The sequence below is a fragment of the Anomaloglossus baeobatrachus genome, chromosome 3 (assembly GCF_048569485.1).
Source record: "Anomaloglossus baeobatrachus isolate aAnoBae1 chromosome 3, aAnoBae1.hap1, whole genome shotgun sequence".
In the NCBI taxonomy this organism is placed as follows: domain Eukaryota; kingdom Metazoa; phylum Chordata; class Amphibia; order Anura; family Aromobatidae; genus Anomaloglossus; species Anomaloglossus baeobatrachus.
In genome coordinates, this window is record NC_134355.1 from 158,658,758 (window position 1) to 158,679,047 (window position 20,290).

At 47.1% G+C, this 20,290-nt stretch overlaps 1 protein-coding gene across 2 annotated transcripts in view; it reads right to left on the reverse strand.

Moving 5' to 3' along the window:
• Nucleotides 1–20,290, reverse strand: part of SHPRH (SNF2 histone linker PHD RING helicase) — a 241,897-nt gene that overhangs the window by 138,935 nt on the left and 82,672 nt on the right. For both annotated transcript variants that reach the window (XM_075339544.1, XM_075339545.1), the window contains 2 exons: nucleotides 13,815–13,936; nucleotides 10,992–11,080 (listed from right to left, as the gene is read on the reverse strand). In XM_075339544.1, the coding sequence (XP_075195659.1) occupies nucleotides 10,992–11,080; nucleotides 13,815–13,936 (211 nt within the window). The remainder of the gene's footprint in view (nucleotides 1–10,991; nucleotides 11,081–13,814; nucleotides 13,937–20,290) is intronic.

Below are 20,290 nucleotides of genomic sequence, written 5' to 3' on the forward strand. Positions count from 1 at the left end.
GCAATAAAAACGCAGCATGTAAAAGTTGTGCTGCGGTTTTCTGGGACATTCCTGCAAAGTGCCAAGTGGGCACATAGCCTTAGTGCTTGGAAGTCAGAATACCTGGCATTCAGAGACCAGCAGCGCCCCCGCAAGATGGGATGTCAATAACAGTGGGCTCTGGTCTATTGCTAGCTCGTTACTACTAATTTGAGCTTGCAACACAGAGTCCTTTAAAGGTCATCAGGGAGTGATGATGCACTTCTAGCTGCTCAGTCTCAGGCTGCATTTCCTACCTGTAGTACCCTCCTCTGGCTGAATTACTATTAACTAACCATGCACCCGAGAAAACAACCTGTCAATCAGCCAGGCGAGGGTGCTGCTAGGTAGGATATACAGCGTGAGACTGAGAAGCTAGACGCGCATCATCTCATCCTCATCAGCTGCCAAACACAACGTAACATGATTTCTCACTTTGTGGAGTTATAAATGGGATCAAATGGCTTGTATTTTAAAGGGCTATACAGTCGTATTAACAAATGGTGGGTTAAAGTTTGTGATCGGTTCAAGAAAATTTTAACTAAAATTCCATAAAAAATGAAAAAGTAATAAAAAGACAGCAATGACATTCAGACCTCTTCTCCTCAAATACAGTGATAAAATGTTATGCCGATAACTGAAGGAGAACAAGGGAGGAGACGCATGAACCAGAAATGAACAAGAGGAAAAAACATGGCTCAGTTACTACAAACACCATGATAGATATATATATATAGAGAATGTGTCTTAGTAAGGAAGCTGCTAAACTTATGTACATGCTCAATCCTGGCCAAAAAATAATGCCACAATGTCCTAATGATTCATTAAGGCTCTGATCACATTAGTACCATGGATTCCCCTCAATAGAACCAAGAAGGATATGCTGGATCATTTTCAAACAGATCCTGACAAACCCCACTGATTTACTATGATGAGGCACCATTATGGTCAAAAAAAAACAAAAAAAAACAGAACAGAGAACAATCTAGGTTATTCAAAATGGAGGTTCCATTAAAGGGAACCTGTCAGGTGCAATATGCATCCAGAGCCATGAGCAGTTCTAGGAGCATATTGGAAATCCCTGCCTAACTGTCCCTGTATACACTAGCATAGATAGAGATCTTTAGAAAAAGTATTTCTAGAGATCTTATATCGTATGCTAATGAGCGAGGGGACTAGTCCCCTGGTGCGTTTGTTCCCCTAGCTAGTCGCTCCCATTTGCATGTTAGTACGCCCCTGTGTGTGTGCTAACATGCTAATGAATGTGCAGCGCCAGAGGATGATCTCACTCACCTCTCCGCCGCCATCGCATCTGACGCGGTATTTCGGCTCAGTGCGCATGACCCCGGAGTTTCGGTCATGCGCACTACTTCAGTTTGAAGCCAGGATGAGTACACCCGGCTTCATAGTGCACATGACCAAAACTCCGGGGTCATGCGCACTGAGCCGAAATCCAGCGTCGGACGCGATGGCGGAAGAGAGGTGAGCGAGATCGTCCTCTGACACTGCACATTCATTAGAATGTTAGTATGAAAACAGGGGCATACTAACATGCTAATGGGGCCAACTAGCCAGGGGAACTAACGCCCAGGGGACTAGTCACCACTCATTAGCATACAATGTAAGATCTCTAAAAATACTTTTTTTTCTTTTAAATCAGATAAATTTTTATTTTTCACCAAGTACACAAAACTTGTTATATTTTCAGCAATGAGCAGAACTACAAACTTTCCCTCCCCAACATCCCCTCCCCCCTCAGCGTACATATTACCCATAGCAATATCAAAGATCTTACATTTTAAACCTTCAATAGCATATATTGGAATGTATAGAACTAACTATCTCTGCCCATAGTCCAACATCTCCCAACTCTAATATTTATCCATATTGCAACCACGGATTCCACAATCTATCAAAAAGTGCAAGTTGTTTCCTTTTCCTATATGCTTCTTTCCATTCGAACAATATGATTAACATATGCGACAAATTCCCCTCTAGTCGGTGGGTCCCCGTGCATCCAGTGTTTGGCAATTACTTTCCTTGCCGCATACAGCAGTCTGGCTATCACTATTTTAAAATTGTTGTCTACTCTAATTTCCTCCACGTAACCTAGAAGACATACCAGGGGTTGTCTGGGAAGTTTACATATACGCTCCTTCTATTCTATTAAGAACAGTTATCCGAAAGGGTGCCAACCTGGGGCACATCCACATCATGTGGAAAATGCCGGCACCTTCTCCCTTACATCTAGGACAGTCGGAGTTACTCCTCAATCCCATTTTATACATAATTAGCGGGGATCTATATGCCCTATGCACCACGTAGAGGTGGGATAATCTTGCTGGTTCACTCATTGATAATTTCGGTATGTATACCAAAACACTATCCCATACCTCATCAGTGATCCCGTCTATCTCTGCCTCCCATTTAGTCCTATTGTTTACAGGGTGATCAAGCAAATATGTATGCAGTAGATCCCCATATATAGTAGATATGATTCTGCTTGTGGGTCCACTACTACACACATATTTCAGTACTAGGTCTGCCTGCACCAGCAATGATTGCTTAACCCCCTGAGCCACCACTGCATGCGCCAACCGTTTGGGATATCCCCACTTGGGTGGTACCAGTACAAACACATCCTGTATTTGTGTAAACGATTTCAGACGTCCCTGGCTAAGAATTTGCCCCATATACCTTTACGTGCCCATTCCTTAATTTTGCCTATCTTGTATATCTCAGAGCAGTTTTCTTTTTCCCACAACAGAGAGAATTCAATTATTGCTGGAATCCCTCTTATTTGCTTGATCTTCCTCCAGATTCTATTCATCAAGCTAAGAGTGGGGCTCATTTTTCCTACTCTCCCAAATGATCTGTCTTCCAGTCCGAACACTAATGGTTTCTGATGCAGAACATGCCCTAACAGTCTGGATGCTGGGTCCACCACCCCTAAATCTGCCCATCCCCTGAAATGTTGACTCTGAGCTGCCAGATAATATATTCCCGGATTTGGTAGTGCTAGCCCCCCTCATCCTTCGGTCTCTGTAGCGTCTCGAGTTTAAGTCTGGCTTGTTTGTGCTTCCATATTAGAGCACGGAACATGGAATAATTCTCCTTAACCCCTTCACGACCGCGGGCAGTAAAATTACGTCCTATTTTAACGTGACTTAACGACCAGGGACGTAATTTTACTGCCTAAACTTCATTTGATTGCCGTGGCCATAGCAACGGCTTTCAAATTATGTCCCCTGCTGTTTCTTGCAGCAGGGGACCTTTGCTTGACCCCAGGGGGGGCGGCATCGCCACCCCCTATCGACGATCGATGTGATTGGCTGTTCAAATCTGAACCGCCAACCACATCGATCGCACTAATTTCGGCAAAAATAATGCCCGAATTAGTGCGATCCTGTGAGATCCAGCTATGAGATGGCGCAGCTGCTGCAGCATATCATAGGTGGACCTCATGATATCCGGCTCCGGCTCCGACATATATTGCTTATAGTTAGGTGAAAAATTTATTGTAGTACATGAATATGTGTATGTGACCATCAGACATTTAATAATTTCTATGATACAATAATCAAGATATTTGGATAGAACATAAAATATATTTATTGGAATACAACTTTAGAACACAAAAAACTGTAATAAATTGTAAATATGTAATACACTATGTAATATACAGTAGATTACATATATATCTTGTGTGTGTATATACACTGTATATATATATATATATATATATATATATATATATATATATATATATATATATATATATATATATATATATATATATTACATATTTACAATTTATTAGTTTTTTGTGTTCTAAAGTTGTATTCCAATAAATATTTTATGTTCTATCCAAATATCTTGATTATTGTATCATAAAAACAATTAAATGTCTGATGTTCACATTGTACTACAATAAATTTTTCACTTAAATATAAGCATTATACTAAATGTTATTATTTAGTAAAATATTCAGCACATTCTGCATTGCACTACTGTCCCCAATTTATTATATATTTTAGGAGTCGGAGTCGGTGCATTTTATACCGACTCCGACTCCGACTCCACCAAAATGAGCTCCGACTCCGACTCCACGACTCCGACTCCGAAGCCCTGGTCTTCACCGGCCTGATCACATCTGCGTCCATCGCTGGGTCCTTCCTGGGCATTCTGCTGATCTGCCTGCTGCTCCTGTAAAGCTGTCCATCTCTCTGCCATCTGTTCCTCTGCAGCTCTTCTGGTTAGTGATCCTCCTGCTAGTCCTCTGGGTACTGTGAGTATAACTTATTTTTTTTTTTCCGTATCCCCTGTCCATTTTTACACCTCATCCGTCCGTGCGTCCCGCCAAGCGCTGATCAGGAATGCAGATAACGGATCGGCATCCCTGCTCAATTTTTGGCGTGACTTTTTTTTCCGTATCCCCGACGCTTTTTGTATCGCATCCGTCCGTGCGTCCCGCCAAGCGCTGATCAGGGATGCAGATAACGGATCTGCATCCCTGCTCAATTTTTGGCGTGACTTTTTTCCGTATTCACGACGCTTTTTGTATCGCATCCGTCCGTGCATCCCGCCAAGCGCTGATCAGGGATGCACATAACGTATCTGCATCCATGGTCAATGTTTGGCGTGACTTTTTTTTTTACGTATCCCCGACGCTTTTTTTTAATCGCATCCGACCGTGCGTCCTGCAGCGGCCGATCAGTGCACTGCGTCTGTGCGTTTGAAAAGTCAAATGGCGCTCCTTCTCTTCTGAGCCCCGCCATGCGCTCAAACAATTACTTTCCACCACATGTGAGGTATCTACATACTCAGGAGAAATTGCACAATACGTTTTATGGTGCATTTTTTCCTGTTACCCTTGTGAAAAAAAAAGCTACCTAGTTGAAGCAACCGTTTTGTGGTAAAAAAAAAAAAAATTTCTTTTCACGGCTCAACGCTATAAACTTCTGTGAAGCCCCCAGGTGTTCAAAGTGCTCACCAAATATCTAGAAAAATTATTTGAGGGCTCTAGTTTCCAAAATGGTGTCACTTGTGGGGGATCTCCACTGTTTAGGCACCATAGGGGGTCTCCAAACGTGACATGGCGTCCGCTAATGATTCCAACCAATTTTGCTGTCAAATGGCGCTCCTTCTCTTCTGAGCCCCGCCATGCGCCCAAACAATTACTTTCCACCACATATGAGGTATCTGCGTACTCAGGAGAAAATGCACAATACATTTTATGGTGCATTTTTTCCTGATAGCCTTGTGAAAAAAAAAAGCTACCTAGTTGAAGCAACCGTTTTGTGGTAAAAAAATTTTTTTTTCTTTTCACGGCTCAACGCTATAAACTTCTGTGAAGCCCCCAGGTGTTCAAAGTGCTCACCAAACATCTAGAAAAATTATTTGAGGGCTCTAGTTTCCAAAATGGGGTCACTTGTGGGGGAGCTCCATTGTTTAGGCACCTCAGGGGGTCTTCATACCCCACATGGCGTCCGCTAATGAGTGCAGCTAATTTTGCACTCAAAAATTCAAATGGTGCTCCTTGCCTTCCGAGCACTGCCGTGTGTCCAAAGATTTGATTTCCACCACGTATGAGGTATCAGCGTACTCAGGAGAACATGCACAATAAATTGTATTGTGTACTTTCTCTTTTCTCCCTTGTAAAAATGAAAAATTTATGGCTAAAGTAACATTTTTGTGTTAAAAAGTAAAATTTTCATTTTTTCCTTCCACATTGCTTTGGTTCCTGTGAAGCACCTAAAGGGTTAATAAACTTATTGGATGTGGTTTTGAGCAGTGTGAGGGGTGTAGTTTTTAGAATGGGGTCACTTTTGGGTATTTTCTGTCACCTAGGCCTCTCAAAGTCACCTCAAATGTAATGTGGTCCCTAAAAAAAAATTATTTTGTAAATTTTGTTGGAAAAATGAGAATTTGCTGATGACCTTTGACCCCTTCTAACTTCCTAACGGAAAAAAAATTTGTTTCGAAAATTGCGCTGATGTAAAGTACACAAGTGGGAAATGTTATTTAGTAACTATTTTGTGTGACATATCTCTCAGATTTATGGGCATAAATTTTCAAAGTTTGAAAATTGCGAAATTTTCAAAATTTTCGCCAAATTTCCTAAATTTTCACAAATAAACGCAAAAAATATCGGCCTAAATTTACCACTGACATGAAGTACAATATGTCACGAAAAAAAACAATCTCAGAATCGCCAGGATCCGTTGAAGCGTTCCAGAGTTATAACCTGTCAAAGTGACACTGGTCAGAATTGCAACAAAATGGCCCGGTCATTAGGGTGTTTTAGTGGCCGGGGGTGAAGGGGTTAAAGTGACTCTGAGGGATCCAAACAGGAGAATTGTGCAACACAGAGTATCTTGGGCATAAGCACCATTTTAATAAGATTAATCCGTCCTATTACGGATAAATAAAGCTTATTCCAAGCAGTTATCTTACTTCGCAGTTGCTTCAGCAAAGGGACTAGATTAATAGTAATGTAGTTCTCAATTGGCATGGATACCTGAATGCCCAGATATCTAAACTGGTCCACAACCCGCAGTCTGTTGACCTCATCACCCAGGATCGACCTATTCACTCCCGCATCCACCTGAAACAGATTCGATTTGGTCTAATTGATAGTACCGCTCGATCATCTGCATGGTACAGCTCAACGATGCCCCTGGGTCTCCCAGAAACAATAGAATGTCGTCTGCGTAAAGGGCTATCTTCTCTTCTAGATGGCCATATACAAATCCCTTTATGTCTCTGTTCTGCCGTATAGCAGCTGCCAGTGGCTCCACTGCCAGAGCAAAAAGGAGAGGCGAGAGCGGACATCCTTGGCGAGTACCCCTTTGTAAATCCACCGTGTGTGACAACATTCCATTAATCCTCACTTTAGCTACTGGTCTAGCATATAACAGCTGTATCCAGGATATAAAGTTAGGGCCAAATCCCAGATATCTTAGCACTCCCCACAGATATCCTGATTCCACACTGTCAAATGCTTTATGAGCATCTAATGAAGCTATTACTCTCTGTCCCGGATTGTCCACCGGCAGTTGCATGTTAAGGTATAATCTTCGTATATTTTTTGCCATGGATTTATTAGGCATAAAACCCGACTGATCCTAGTGGCCAAAATTTTAACATCCGTCGTTAACAGTGAGATGGGCCTGTATGATTCGGGGAGTTTTGGATCCTTATCCTCTTTAGGTATTACTGTTATTATCGCCTCCCTCATAGACTCTGGCAGTGTCCCCCTCTCCCTTGCCTCCTGCAAGACACTCAGCAAATTGGGTAAGAGTATTTCTTCCAGAGATTTGTATACCTCCATCGGCAGACCATCCACCCCCGTGGGCTTTTTCATTTGCCATGCCATGCAAAGCTCTCTATCTCCTCAAGTGTGATAGGGCCCTCTAGACTGTGTTTCTCTGTCTCTGTAATTTTGGGTAAGGTCATTGTACCGAAAAAAGCCTCTAGGTCGCTCTGTCTCGTCTCCCCTCTAGTGGAATAGAATTCCTCATAAAGGGCTGCGAACGTGTCCAGAATATCTACCCCCCTCCGTAACCAAATCTCCCGTTGTGGTGCGAATGCAATGCACAAAAGATGATTGTCTCTGGGCTGCGGTCACCACCGACAACAGATGTGCCACCTTTTCTCCCTCCGCATAAAAGTTCTCTTTTTGAAAAGCCTGCTTCCTAGCTACTTTCTGCAATAGCACCTTATTAACTTCTTCCTGCGCTGCTTTTAGCTTCTAACTATTCTCTGGTGTGGGCTGTGTTACCATCTCTGCTTCTGCTCCCTTCAAGGCCTCTGAGCAATCAATTTCCCCGTCTACTATGAGACTTACACCGGCAAACGTCTCTAAATAAAAGGCCTCTCAGGTATGCCTTCATGGCGTCCCAAACTACCAATGGATCCGCACTACCTCTATTAAGGGTAAAATATTCCAGAATCTCACTGGCTATACCGTCGATGTCAATACTTTTTACCCAAACCGGATGTAACTTCCATTCTCTTGTTATCTACTCCCCGTTTTTTAATAGATACCAGTATTGGACTATGATCCGATATTACTCTAGCCAAATATTCAACATTTGAAATTCCAGAGTCCATCAGATCATTTCCCAAGGCCAGGTCTATACGGGAAAGCGTACCATGGGTCGCTGAGTGACAGGAAAAACAGGTCACCCCTAAATTCCTTATCCTCCAAACGTCTACCAACTCCAATTCTTGAATAAAGATACCAAATGCTGTCGCTCCGTCCCTCCTCGCCTCCCGTGAGTTTCTGCTCCTATCCCAATATGCATTTATGACATTAAAGTCACCGACCAACAAGAATGGCAAATTCCCCCATTTAGCCGAACGCTCTCTCACCTCTCTAATTTTGACACTAGTGTAAGGCGGTGGAACATATATAGCAGTAATGCATAATAATTTTCCATACAACTTACAGATCACCATGACATATTGTCCCTCTGTGTCTATCCATGTCTCCACTTCTTCATATAGGGCGGATCTATGGACCAACACAGAGACCCCTCTAGCATAAGTAGAAAAAGTAGAGCGATACGCCTTTTGCACCCATCGCTTGTTCAGTACATTTGTCGTTTCGCTCGTCAAATGCGTCTCCAATAAACATTATTGATGGTCTCTGGTCTAGAATATATTTTATCATTGCATTTCTTCTACCTCTGACAGTCCCCTTACATTCCAACATAATAATTCTCCTCTCCCATGTTGAAAATTACAGGTTATCTTTAAACAAATATCCTGTCCCTTTGTACGCTGAGTCTTTCCCTTCCCTAACCCGCCCCTTAGAACCACCCCAACAAAACTCCTCCACCTCCGATTTACATCTTTAACTCCCTTATAGGCAATGAGGTCTGTCTCTCCCAGACCGGTCTACCTCGTTCCTCCTGTTCTGTCATACCAAACCTGTCTCATCCCAGTGAGCAAAACCCCCTAACTCACCTTCCGCCTTCACCATATTCGTTTTCATTTGCATATATCATATAATGTAAATCCACATTTAACTTTTAGGATCACTACTTCCAATAGGTGGCTCTGCACTAGAGTTTGTCTCCTGTCCTGGAGAGAAAATTTGACTAATGTAAACTGCTAACATATGAATTTTTGAAAAGTTAAGCATTTGTCAACCGCCGCCGCATAGCCAGAAGAAAAAAATAATTATTATCCTCCTCCTGTCATTGTCCAGCTTAGTGTTAGGAAACTTCTCCCTGCCCCATCTAAAGGTCCCGTCACACACAGATAAATATTTGGCAAATCTGTGGTTGCAGTGAAATCATGGACATATTGTTCATTTGTACACAGCCACAAACCTGGCACTGATTGTCCACAATTTCACTGCAACCACAGATCTGCCGTCACTGCCATAACAATGGGTTTATGAAGTCTCCTGCTCCACTAGCATATGCAAATGCTTCAGTCCTGTAGTCCAGGAAAATCACGAAATTGCAGTGTCACTCATAGCCAGCTTCTATCCTTCTCCTGTTGTTTGCAGCTTCCTTGCATTGATGTCTATCCATTTCATGGCCTCCTCTGGATCAAGAAAAAAGTGCAACTTCTCCAGTGCTGCTACTCGAAGTTTTGCTGGGAACATCATGGAATATTTAACCCCCAGCTCACGGAGTCGTCTCTTTACCCCTGTAAATTGCATTCTTTGCTTCTGTACCGGTACAGAGTAGTCAGGGTATATAGTCACTGGGTGTCCATCAATTGTCAGGTTCTCCAGATCCCGCGCCTTGCGTAGAATAATATCCCGGTCCCTGTAGTTAAGCAGTTTCGCCAGCATCATACGGAGTCCCTTGCCAGGTGGTTGCGGTTGCATTGGGACTCTCTGTGCCCCTCTCAATTGCATATAACTTGGTCAGATTATCAGCGTCAATCTTTTCTTTAAGCCATGTGTCTATGAATTCAGTAGGATTTCTTCCCTCTGATGCCCACCAGTCTTATATGGTTTCTCCTGGAACGGTTCTCCAAGTCATCCATTTTTGCAGACAACTCAGATATCTGCTGCTGGAACTTTTTCTCTGCTTTTTGCAGTGTAACTATATGATCCTCAGCTGCCCCCACTCTTTCCTCCACAGCACTGGTTCTCATATCAGTTTTCTTCTGACCTTTGAGAGTAGCTATATCTTCCTGTGTTCCCAGCACCTGCTGGGTTAATGTTGTGAGGGCCTGTTTGCAGGAGACCACCTGAAACACATCCTTAATAGTGGGGTTCTCCTGTATTTCCTCTGCTGCCTGCTGCTCTCCTGAATTCTCCTCCTGTTTGTCTTCTCCTGGTGCTCCCTCTATTCCTTCAGCCTCCTCCATATCTTCCTCCTCCTCCCCGTTCTCCTCCACGATCTTACCGATCTCCTTCAGAGGTTCCTCTGATTGTCTTGCAAACTGTGCAAGCTTTGCAGGCACTTCCATGCCACGTCGGCAGGCTGTGTTTACTTTCTCCGCCTCCTCTCTGACCTCAGTGCCATCTTGTGATCCAGACCCTCTCCCTGCTCCCACTTCCCTCTGTTGCCCCCTGGACATGCTGCCGGTTCAGGAGCTGAGACTTCTCCTGCCCACTGGTGTCACTATGATCGTCAGCCGTGCGGCGGCTCCAGCGGTATCACGGTGAGTCAGCACTAGAGTGTCTCCCTGTGTGTGCTCACATCCCGGTCCAGGCTCCGCCCTCAGAAATATTTTTTTCTACAGATCTCTTTATCTATGTTACTGTATACAGGGACGGTCAGGCAGGGATTAGCAATATGCACAGAACTACTCGTGGCTCTAGCTGCATATTGCACCTGACAGGTTCCCTTTAATAATTGGTCTAGAATGAACAGAAATGTGGAAGCGTAGATTTAGTTTCCAAATATAGCCTGACTAAAAAGGGGAACAACCTGCCCTTATAACATGTTTATCCTAAAATAGATGAAATTTGAAGCTAATTCAATGTTTTCCATACTTACTTGTAAAGAATCCGTCTTTAGCTTTTCTTTGTGTTCCTCTGATGACCTTAAAACTTCCCTATACAACTCGGTAGCCATAGGGTACTCCTCTGCAGGAACAGAAATCGACAATATTTTTTCTTTATTTCTGCAGTTTCTTGCCTATATATTCTATTTATTTACTAGGATGTTCTTTTCATTTAGATATTCAATGTCCTCCATTATAAATGATGGGGACCAACTGTATGGGTTGTTAAACAAACAATGCACATTATAATCAATAGATCTTGACCGAAAACCAAGTTTCCCATTTGGATGTCTTAAAAAATTTTTTTCCCTGTGCTTAGATCTTATTAATCTATATATATAATTGCCTTATTCTGTCTGTCTGTCTGTCTGTCTGTCTGTCTGTCATGCTCCAAAATTGTGTCCTTACGGTGACACAAAGCTGATTGGCCGCTGGGCTCGCCATGGCCCCGCCCCCCCCCACGGATTGGCCTCTCGCCCCGGCTTTCTGTAGGCCCCGCCCCCCTCACGCAATGCACGCTCGCTCTGGCCCAACTGACACGGAGCTCCGACTCCCAGGTGAGTACACACACACACACATCAGATCACACTCACTCTCACACACACCTCACACATCACATCCACACACTCACAACATCCTGGGATATCGCTTGCTTCTACACCGGCTCCGTCACGATCCCAGCAGCGCCAGACATAACCTTGCGATGCTGGGATCTTGACGGAGCCCGTGAACGCTGGTAAACATTATACACATCGGGTAACTAAGGTCCCTTAGTTACCCGATGTGTATAATAGTTACCAGCGTACACCGGCTCCCGGTACACATGTGCAGGGAGCCGGCATTATACTCCTCTCCCCCCAGGACTACTCCTCCTATTACAGTCTTCCTATTATACTCCTCTCTGAGTATAATAGGAGAACTATTATAGCATGGGGCATGTAGCACGATGGGGTGCGCAGCATGGGGGATGTAGCACGATGGGGAGTGCGCAGCATGGGGGATGTAGCACGATGGGGAGTGCGCAGCATGGGGGATGTAGCACGATAGGGAGTGCGCAGCATGGGGGATGTAGCACGATGGGGAGTGCGCAGCATGGGGGATGTAGCACGATAGGGAGTGCGCAGCATGGGGGATGTAGCACGATGGCGGGTGCACAGCATGGGGGATGTAGCACGATGGGGAGTGCGCAGCATGGGGGATGTAGTACAATGGGGGATGTAGCATGATGGGGGATGTAGCACGATGGGGGGTGCGCAGCATGGGGGATGTAGCACGATGGGGAGTGCGCAGCATGGGGGATGTAGCACGATGGGGAGTGCGCAGCATGGGGGATGTAGCATGATGGGGAGTGCGCAGCATGGGGGATGTAGCACGATGGGGAGTGCGCAGCATGGCGGATGGAGCACGATGGGGGGTGCGCAGCATGGGGGATGGAGCACGATGGGGGGTGCGCAGCATGGGGGATGGAGCACGATGGGGAGTGCGCAGCATGGAGGATGGAGCACGATGGTGAGTGCGCAGCATGGAGGATGGAGCACGATGGGGAGTGCGCAGCATGGGGGATGGAACACGATGGGGGGTGCGCAGCATGGGGGATGGGGCACGATGGGTGGTGCACACCTCCCCCCAACACACACACACACACACACACACACACACACACACACACACACACACACACACAGGGAACCACAAACACCGCCATACACAGACACCCACACACACAGACAACGCTACACACACACACAACACCCAAACACCGCGGCATACATAAATATACGCACATACCGCACAACACACACATTGCACAAAACATACCTCCCCCAAAACACACCACACCCACACAAACCGCGCAACACACACACACCAACGCGACAGACACACAGCGCTCCACAAACAACGCAACACACATACAACACCGCTCTCACCCCCCGCCACACCCAGACAACACCCAGAACATGTACAGCGCCCTACACAAACACTTGGTAACTACACACAACAACATCTATATATCTATATCTATATATATAATAAATATATATTATAAATAAATAAATAAATAAATAAATATATATATTATATATATATATATATATATATATATATATATATATATATATATATATATATATATATATATTATATCTATATCTATAACAAAAATCATACATGAACTACACAATACGTAAATTCTAGAATACCCGATGCGTAGAATCGGGCCACCTTCTAGTGTATATATAATCAAACACTCCACATGTAGCAGACATCAAACACCACACTTCTGTAGCAGTGGATCCCAAGTTCAACAACGGACCAACAAAATACCAGCAAATCCCAATTTTTTTTTTCACCACCCACCAATGTTAAAGGGGTTCTCCAGTTAAAACAAGTGATCACCTCTCCACAGAGCAGATGATAACTTGATGCTCGGTGGCCAACTGCATGGTCCCACACCGATCAACAGTAGTGACCTGTGCTCCATCCATTCCCTATGATTCTGCCAGGTGCCATATTCCACTTTTCCACCAGCCGTTAGAAAGAAAAAAAAAAAAAAAAAATTAATGGAGCGGCATCCAACTTGCTGCACTATCTTGTAAAGGCGATAAAAGGTTCTTGACGTACCCTGATCTGTCGATTGATGGTTGTCCTAGAAGTCAGCAAGTTATTAACTAGCCCATGGAGAAGTGATAATTTTTGTTAATAGGAGAACCCCTTTAAAGTGAGTAATTTACAGAAAATAGAAAGATCCCAGTAATGAACACAAAGATCTTAGAACAAAAACACGACATATACAGAAGGGTGATCCAATATAGCACCTTTAATGATGTGGATTCCAGCCAAACCATTAAGAGCACAGACAAGCTGGCGATGAGCCTCTTCACACTCTGTGCGACATTTTTTCTGGAGAGAAGTCAGCAGTTCTTCCATTGTCATTGTGCTGTAAAGGAAAGAAAAAGCAGAAAAAGAAGGGAATTTTGTTACTTACCGTAAATTCCTTTTCTTCTAGCTCTTATTGGGAGACCCAGACGATTGGGGTATAGCTACTGCCCTCCGGAGGCCACACAAAGCACTACACTAAAAAGTGCAAGGCCCCTCCCCTTCTGGCTATACCCCCCCGTGGTATCACGGGTTCTCCAGTTTTAGTGCCAAAGCAAGAAGGAGGAAGCCAATAACTGGTTTAAACAAATTAACTCCGAATAACGTCGGAGAACTGAAAAACCGTTCAACATGAACAACATGTGTACCCGCAAACAACAAAAAAATCCCGAAGGACAACAGGGCGGGTGCTGGGTCTCCCAATAAGAGCTAGAAGAAAAGGAATTTACGGTAAGTAACAAAATTCCCTTCTTCTTCAGCGCTCTATTGGGAGACCCAGACGATTGGGACGTCCAAAAGCTGTCCCTGGGTGGGTAAAGAGAAACCTCATGTTAGAGCTGCAAAACAGCCCTCCCCTACGGGGATGTCACTGCCGCCTGCAGGACTCTTCTACCTAAGCTGGCATCCGCCGAAGCATAGGTATGCACCTGATAATGTTTGGTGAAAGTGTGCAGACTCGACCAGGTAGCTGCCTGGCACACCTGTTGAGCCGAAGCCTGGTGTCGCAAAGCCCAGGACGCACCCACAGCTCTGGTTGAGTGGGCTTTCAGCCCTGAAGGAACCGGAAGCCCAGCAGAACGGTAGGCTTCCAGAATTGGTTCTTTGATCCATCGAGCCAGGGTGGCTTTATAAGCCTGTGACCCCTTGCGCTGGCCAGCGACAAGGACAAAAAGTGCATCTGAACGGCAGATAGGCGCCGTGCGAGAAATATAGATTCTGAGTGCTCTCACCAGATCTAGCAAACGTAAGTCTTTCTCATACCGGTGAACCGGCTGAGGACAAAAGGAAGGCAAGGATATATCCTGATTAAGATGAAACGAGGATACAACCTTAGGGAGAAACTCCGGAATGGGGCGCAGCACTACCTTGTCCTGGTGGAACACCAGGAAGGGAGCCTTGGATGACAGAGCTGCCAGCTCAGACACTCGCCGAAGCGATGTGATCGCAACAAGAAACGCCACTTTCTGTGACAGGCGAGAAAAGGAAACGTCCTTTAGAGGCTCGAAGGGCGGCTTTTGCAGAGCAACTAGTACTCTGTTCAGATCCCATGGATCTAACGGCCGCTTGTACGGGGGCACAATATGACAGACCCCCTGTAGGAACGTGCGCACCTTAGGAAGACGTGCTAGACGCTTCTGAAAAAACACAGATAGTGCCGAGACTTGCCCTTTAAGGGAGCTGAGCGACAAGCCCTTTTCCAACCCCGATTGCAGGAAGGAAAGAAAGGTGGGCAATGCAAATGGCCAAGGGGATACTCTCTGTGCAGAGCACCAGGATAAGAAAATCTTCCACGTTCTGTGGTAGATCTTAGCAGACGTTGACTTCCTAGCTTGTCTCATTGTGGCTACGACTCCTTGAGATAATCCTGCGGACGCTAGGATCCAGGACTCAATGGCCACACAGTCAGGTTCAGGGCCGCAGAATTCTGATGGAAAAACGGCCCTTGGGACAGTAAGTCTGGTCGGTCTGGCAGTGACCACGGTCGACCGACCGTGAGATGCCACAGATCCGGATACCACGATCTCCTCGGCCAGTCTGGGGCGACGAGTATGACGCGGCTGCAATCGGATCTGATCTTGGGTAACACTCTGGGCAAGAGTGCCAGAGGTGGGAAGACGTATGGGAGCCGGAACTGCGACCAATCTTGAACTAATGCGTCTGCCGCCAGAGCTCTTTGATCGCGCGACCTCGCCATGAATGCCGGGACCTTGTTGTTGTGCCGGGACGCCATTAGGTCGACGTCCGGCACTCCCCATCGGCGACAGATTTCCTGAAACACGTCCGGGTGAAGGGACCACTCCCCTGCGTCCATGCCCTGGCGACTGAGGAAGTCTGCTTCCCAATTTTCTACGCCTGGGATGTGAACCGCGGATATGGTGGATGCTGTGTCCTCCACCCACATTAGAATGCGCCGGACTTCTTGGAATGCTTGCCGACTGCGCGTCCCTCCTTGGCGGTTGATGTATGCCACCGCTGTGGAGTTGTCCGACTGGATTCGGATCTGCTTTCCTTCCAGCCACTGTTGGAAGGCCAGTAGGGCAAGATACACTGCCCTGATTTCCAGAACATTGATCTGAAGGGTGGACTCCTGCGGAGTCCACGTCCCCTGGGCCCTGTGGTGGAGAAACACTGCTCCCCACCCTGACAGACTCGCATCTGTCGTGACCACTGCCCAGGATGGGGGCAGGAAGGATCTTCCCTGAGACAATGAGGTGGGAAGGAGCCACCATTGTAGAGAGTCCTTGGCCGTCTGGGAAAGAGAGACTTTCCTGTCCAGGGACGTTGACTTCCCGTCCCATTGGCGGAGAATGTCCCATTGAAGTGGGCGCAGATGAAACTGCGCAAAGGGAACTGCTTCCATGGCTGCCACCATCTTCCCGAGGAAGTGCATGAGGCGCCGTAAGGGGTGCGACTGGCCTTGAAGGAGGGATTGCACCCCTGTCTGTAGGGACCGCTGCTTGTTCAGCGGAAGCTTCACTCTCGCTGCTCGAGTATGAAACTCCATGCCAAGATACGTTAGCGACTGTGACGGTGACAGATTCGACTTTGGAAAGTTGATGATCCATCCGAACGTCTGTAGAGTCTCCAGCGTAGCATGTAGACTGAGTTGGCATGCCTCTTGAGAGGGTGCCTTGACAAGTAGATCGTCTAGGTAAGGGATCACCGAGTGTCCCTGAGAATGCAAGACTGCTACCACCGCCGCCATGACCTTGGTGAAGACCCGGGGGGCTGTCGCCAGACCGAATGGCAGAGCTACGAACTGAAGATGGTCGTTTCCTATCACAAAACGTAGAAAACGTTGATGTTCTGTAGCAATTGGCACGTGGAGATAAGCATCTTTGATGTCTATTGAGGCAAGGAAGTCTCCTTGAGACATTGAGGCAACGACAGAGCGGAGGGTTTCCATCCGGAACCGTCTGGCGTGCACATGTTTGTTGAGCAGCTTTAGATCCAGAACAGGACGGAACGAGCCGTCCTTTTTTGGAACCACAAAGAGATTGGAGTAAAACCCTCGCCCTTGTTCCTGAGGCGGTACAGGAACCACTACTCCTTTCGCTCTTAGGGAGTCCACCGCCTGCAGCAGGGCATCTGCTCGGTCTGGATGTGGGGAGGTTCTGAAGAACCGAGCTGGAGGACGAGAACTGAACTCGATTCTGTACCCGCGAGACAAAATGTTTGTCACCCACCGGTCTTTGACCTGTGACATCCAAATGTCGGAAAAGCGGGAGAGCCTGCCCCCGACCGGAGATGCGGAGGGGGGGGGCTGGAAGTCATGAGGTAGCCGCTTTGGAAGCGGTTCCTCCATTTGCTTTCTTGGGGCGTGCGTGAGCCCGCCAGGAATCTGAGACTCTTTGCGTCCTCTGAGTCCCTTTGGACGAGGAGAATTGTGTCTTGCCCGAACCTCGAAAGGACTGAAACCTCTGCTGCCATTTTTTCTGCTGAGGTTTGCTTGATCTGGGCTGGGGTAAGGAAGAGTCTTTACCCTTGGACTGTTTAATGATGTCAGCCAATGGCTCGCCAAACAGTCTATCTCTAGATAAAGGCAAGCTGGTTAAACATTTTTTGGAACCAGCATCTGCTTTCCAGTCCTTTAACCACAAGGCTCTGCGCAAAACTACCGAATTGGCGGACGCCATTGAGGTGCGGCTGGTAGATTCTAGGACCGCATTGATAGCGTAAGACGCAAACGCAGACATCTGCGAGGTAAGGGACGCCACTTGCGGCACCGCTGGATGTATGATAGCATCCACTTTTGCTAAACCAGCTTGGAGTGCCCATACGGCTGCGAATGCTGGAGCAAACGACGCGCCGATAGCTTCATAGACAGATTTTAACCAAAGGTCCATCTGTCTGTCATTGGCATCCTTAAGTGAAGCGCCATCCTCCACTGCAACTATGGATCTAGCTGCAAGTTTGGAAATCGGGGGGTCTACTTTTGGACACTGGGTCCAGCGCTTGACCACATCAGGGGGGAAAGGAAAACGTGTATCCTTAGAACGTTTAGAGAAACGCCTTTCTGGATGAGCGTCGTGTTTCTGGATTGACTCTCTGAAGTCAGAGTGATCCAAGAAAGCACTCAATTTACGCTTGGGATAGAGGAAACGAAACTTCTCCTGCTCTGCAGCTGCCTCCTCTGCAGAAGGAGCTGGGGGAGAAATATCCAACAGTCTATTAATGGCTGAGATAAGATCGTTTACCATGGCGTCCCCATCCGGGGTATCCAGATTGAGAGGGGTTCCAGGATAAGACTCCTGATCACTCTCTTCAGACGCATCACAGGGCGACTGATTGCGCTGAGACCCTGAGCAGTGTGATGACGTTGAGGGTCTTTCCCAGCGAGCTCGCTTAGGGTGGCTGGGGCTATCATCTGAGTCATAATACTCAGCCTGGGAAGCCGGGGACCCCCTTGCAGTCTGGATTAATTCCAACTGAGGGGGATTAGAGGACAGAGACCTCGCCGTGTCCATAGACTGAGCCCCAGTCATGGATTGCAAAGTTTCAAGGATTTTTGCCATAGTCACAGACATTCCATCAGCAAAAACTGCAAAGTCTGTCCCTGACACTGGGGCAGGACTTACAAGCGTCTCAGCCTGGGTCACTACCCCTCCGGACTCCGGCTGGCGAAGCAGCACCGGATCTGAGCATTGCACACAATGGGGGTCTTTGGAACCTGCTGGTAGAGCAGCCCCACATGCAGCACACGCAGTGTACACAGCCCTAGCCTTGGCAGCCTTGCGTTTTGTGGATGACATGTTGCTGCCTCCTCAGAGCGATCTGGGGTATCCAGCCAGGAAGCGACCTCACAGCGCAAGAAATAAATAAATATATATATCTGGTGACACAGTACACCAATACACACTGAGGCACTAGAGGGGCCAGCTGAAATGCCGCTTACCGCCCGCTTAAGAGCGGGTGTGTGGTCTCCAAAAGCCCCCTAGTCCAGGTCTCCCAGAGCCTTGCGTCCTTCCTCTAGCCAGACTGCATGTAATGGCTGCCGGCGTCCTGGGAGAGGAGGGGGGGCGGGCCCCGGGCGTTCCTGGCTAAGAGCGGGAAGCCTGCTTCCCTCTGTGCCTAGTGAGAGGGCTGGAGCATGTAAATCAGGCTCCAGCCCTCGTCGCTGCTGCGAAACAGCGTCTCTCCCCTACCCTGATTGACAGGGTGGGGGCGGGAACGAAGCGGAGCTAGGCCGCAAAAAAACCGGGGACTGGATTTATAAACGCCGCCGCCGTAAAAGCGCGGTCGGCGTGTCCCCGGCGCACTACAAGTCACAGCAGCGCCGCCGGTCCAGTGGGGGTCGGCGCTGCGTTCCCACAACACAAAAGTCCCCCAGTAAACTGCAGGAACACCAACTCAATCGTTACGGTCCCCGGCGCACTACAACACCCAGCCAGCCCGGAGTGTGTCTGTGCCTGCCGGGGACACAGAGTACCTGTATGATGCAGGGCCTTGTCCCTGATTGTACTCCTGCTCCGTATCCATCAGGTGCTATGGGTCTGTGGATGGAGCCCGGCGTCAGAGCTTAGAGGCCGGCAGGATCCCACTTCCACAGAGCCCTACAAGGGGATGTGGAAGGAAAACAGCATGTGGGGCTCCATCCCCTGTACCAGCAATAGGTACCTCAACCTTACAACACCATCCACGGGTGAGAAGGGAGCATGCTGGGGGCCCTATATGGGCCCTCTTTTCTTCCATCCGAAATAGTCAGCAGCTACTGCTGACTAAAATCTGTGGAGCTATGCGTGGATGTCTGACCTCCTTCGCACAAAGCTTGAAAACTGGAGAACCCGTGATACCACGGGGGGGTATAGCCAGAAGGGGAGGGGCCTTGCACTTTTTAGTGTAGTGCTTTGTGTGGCCTCCGGAGGGCAGTAGCTATACCCCAATCGTCTGGGTCTCCCAATAGAGCGCTGAAGAAAGTAACACATGCCAGCCACTGCACTGTCTATAAAGGAGGATACGGAGCATCATAGGAAAGGGGGAAAGGGGAGTAGAGTTTTTTTTTCTTTTTATGCATTAGAGGCAGAACAGTGAACATATACAACATGAAGGGGCCCATGATGGTGACATATATCCCATGAATAGTGACATTACCAAGAAAGGGCTATGGATGGGGACATATATACCAGGATAGGCCAAGATTGGGAGACATCTATACCATGACTGGGGACATATTTACCATAAAAGGTTCCCCAAA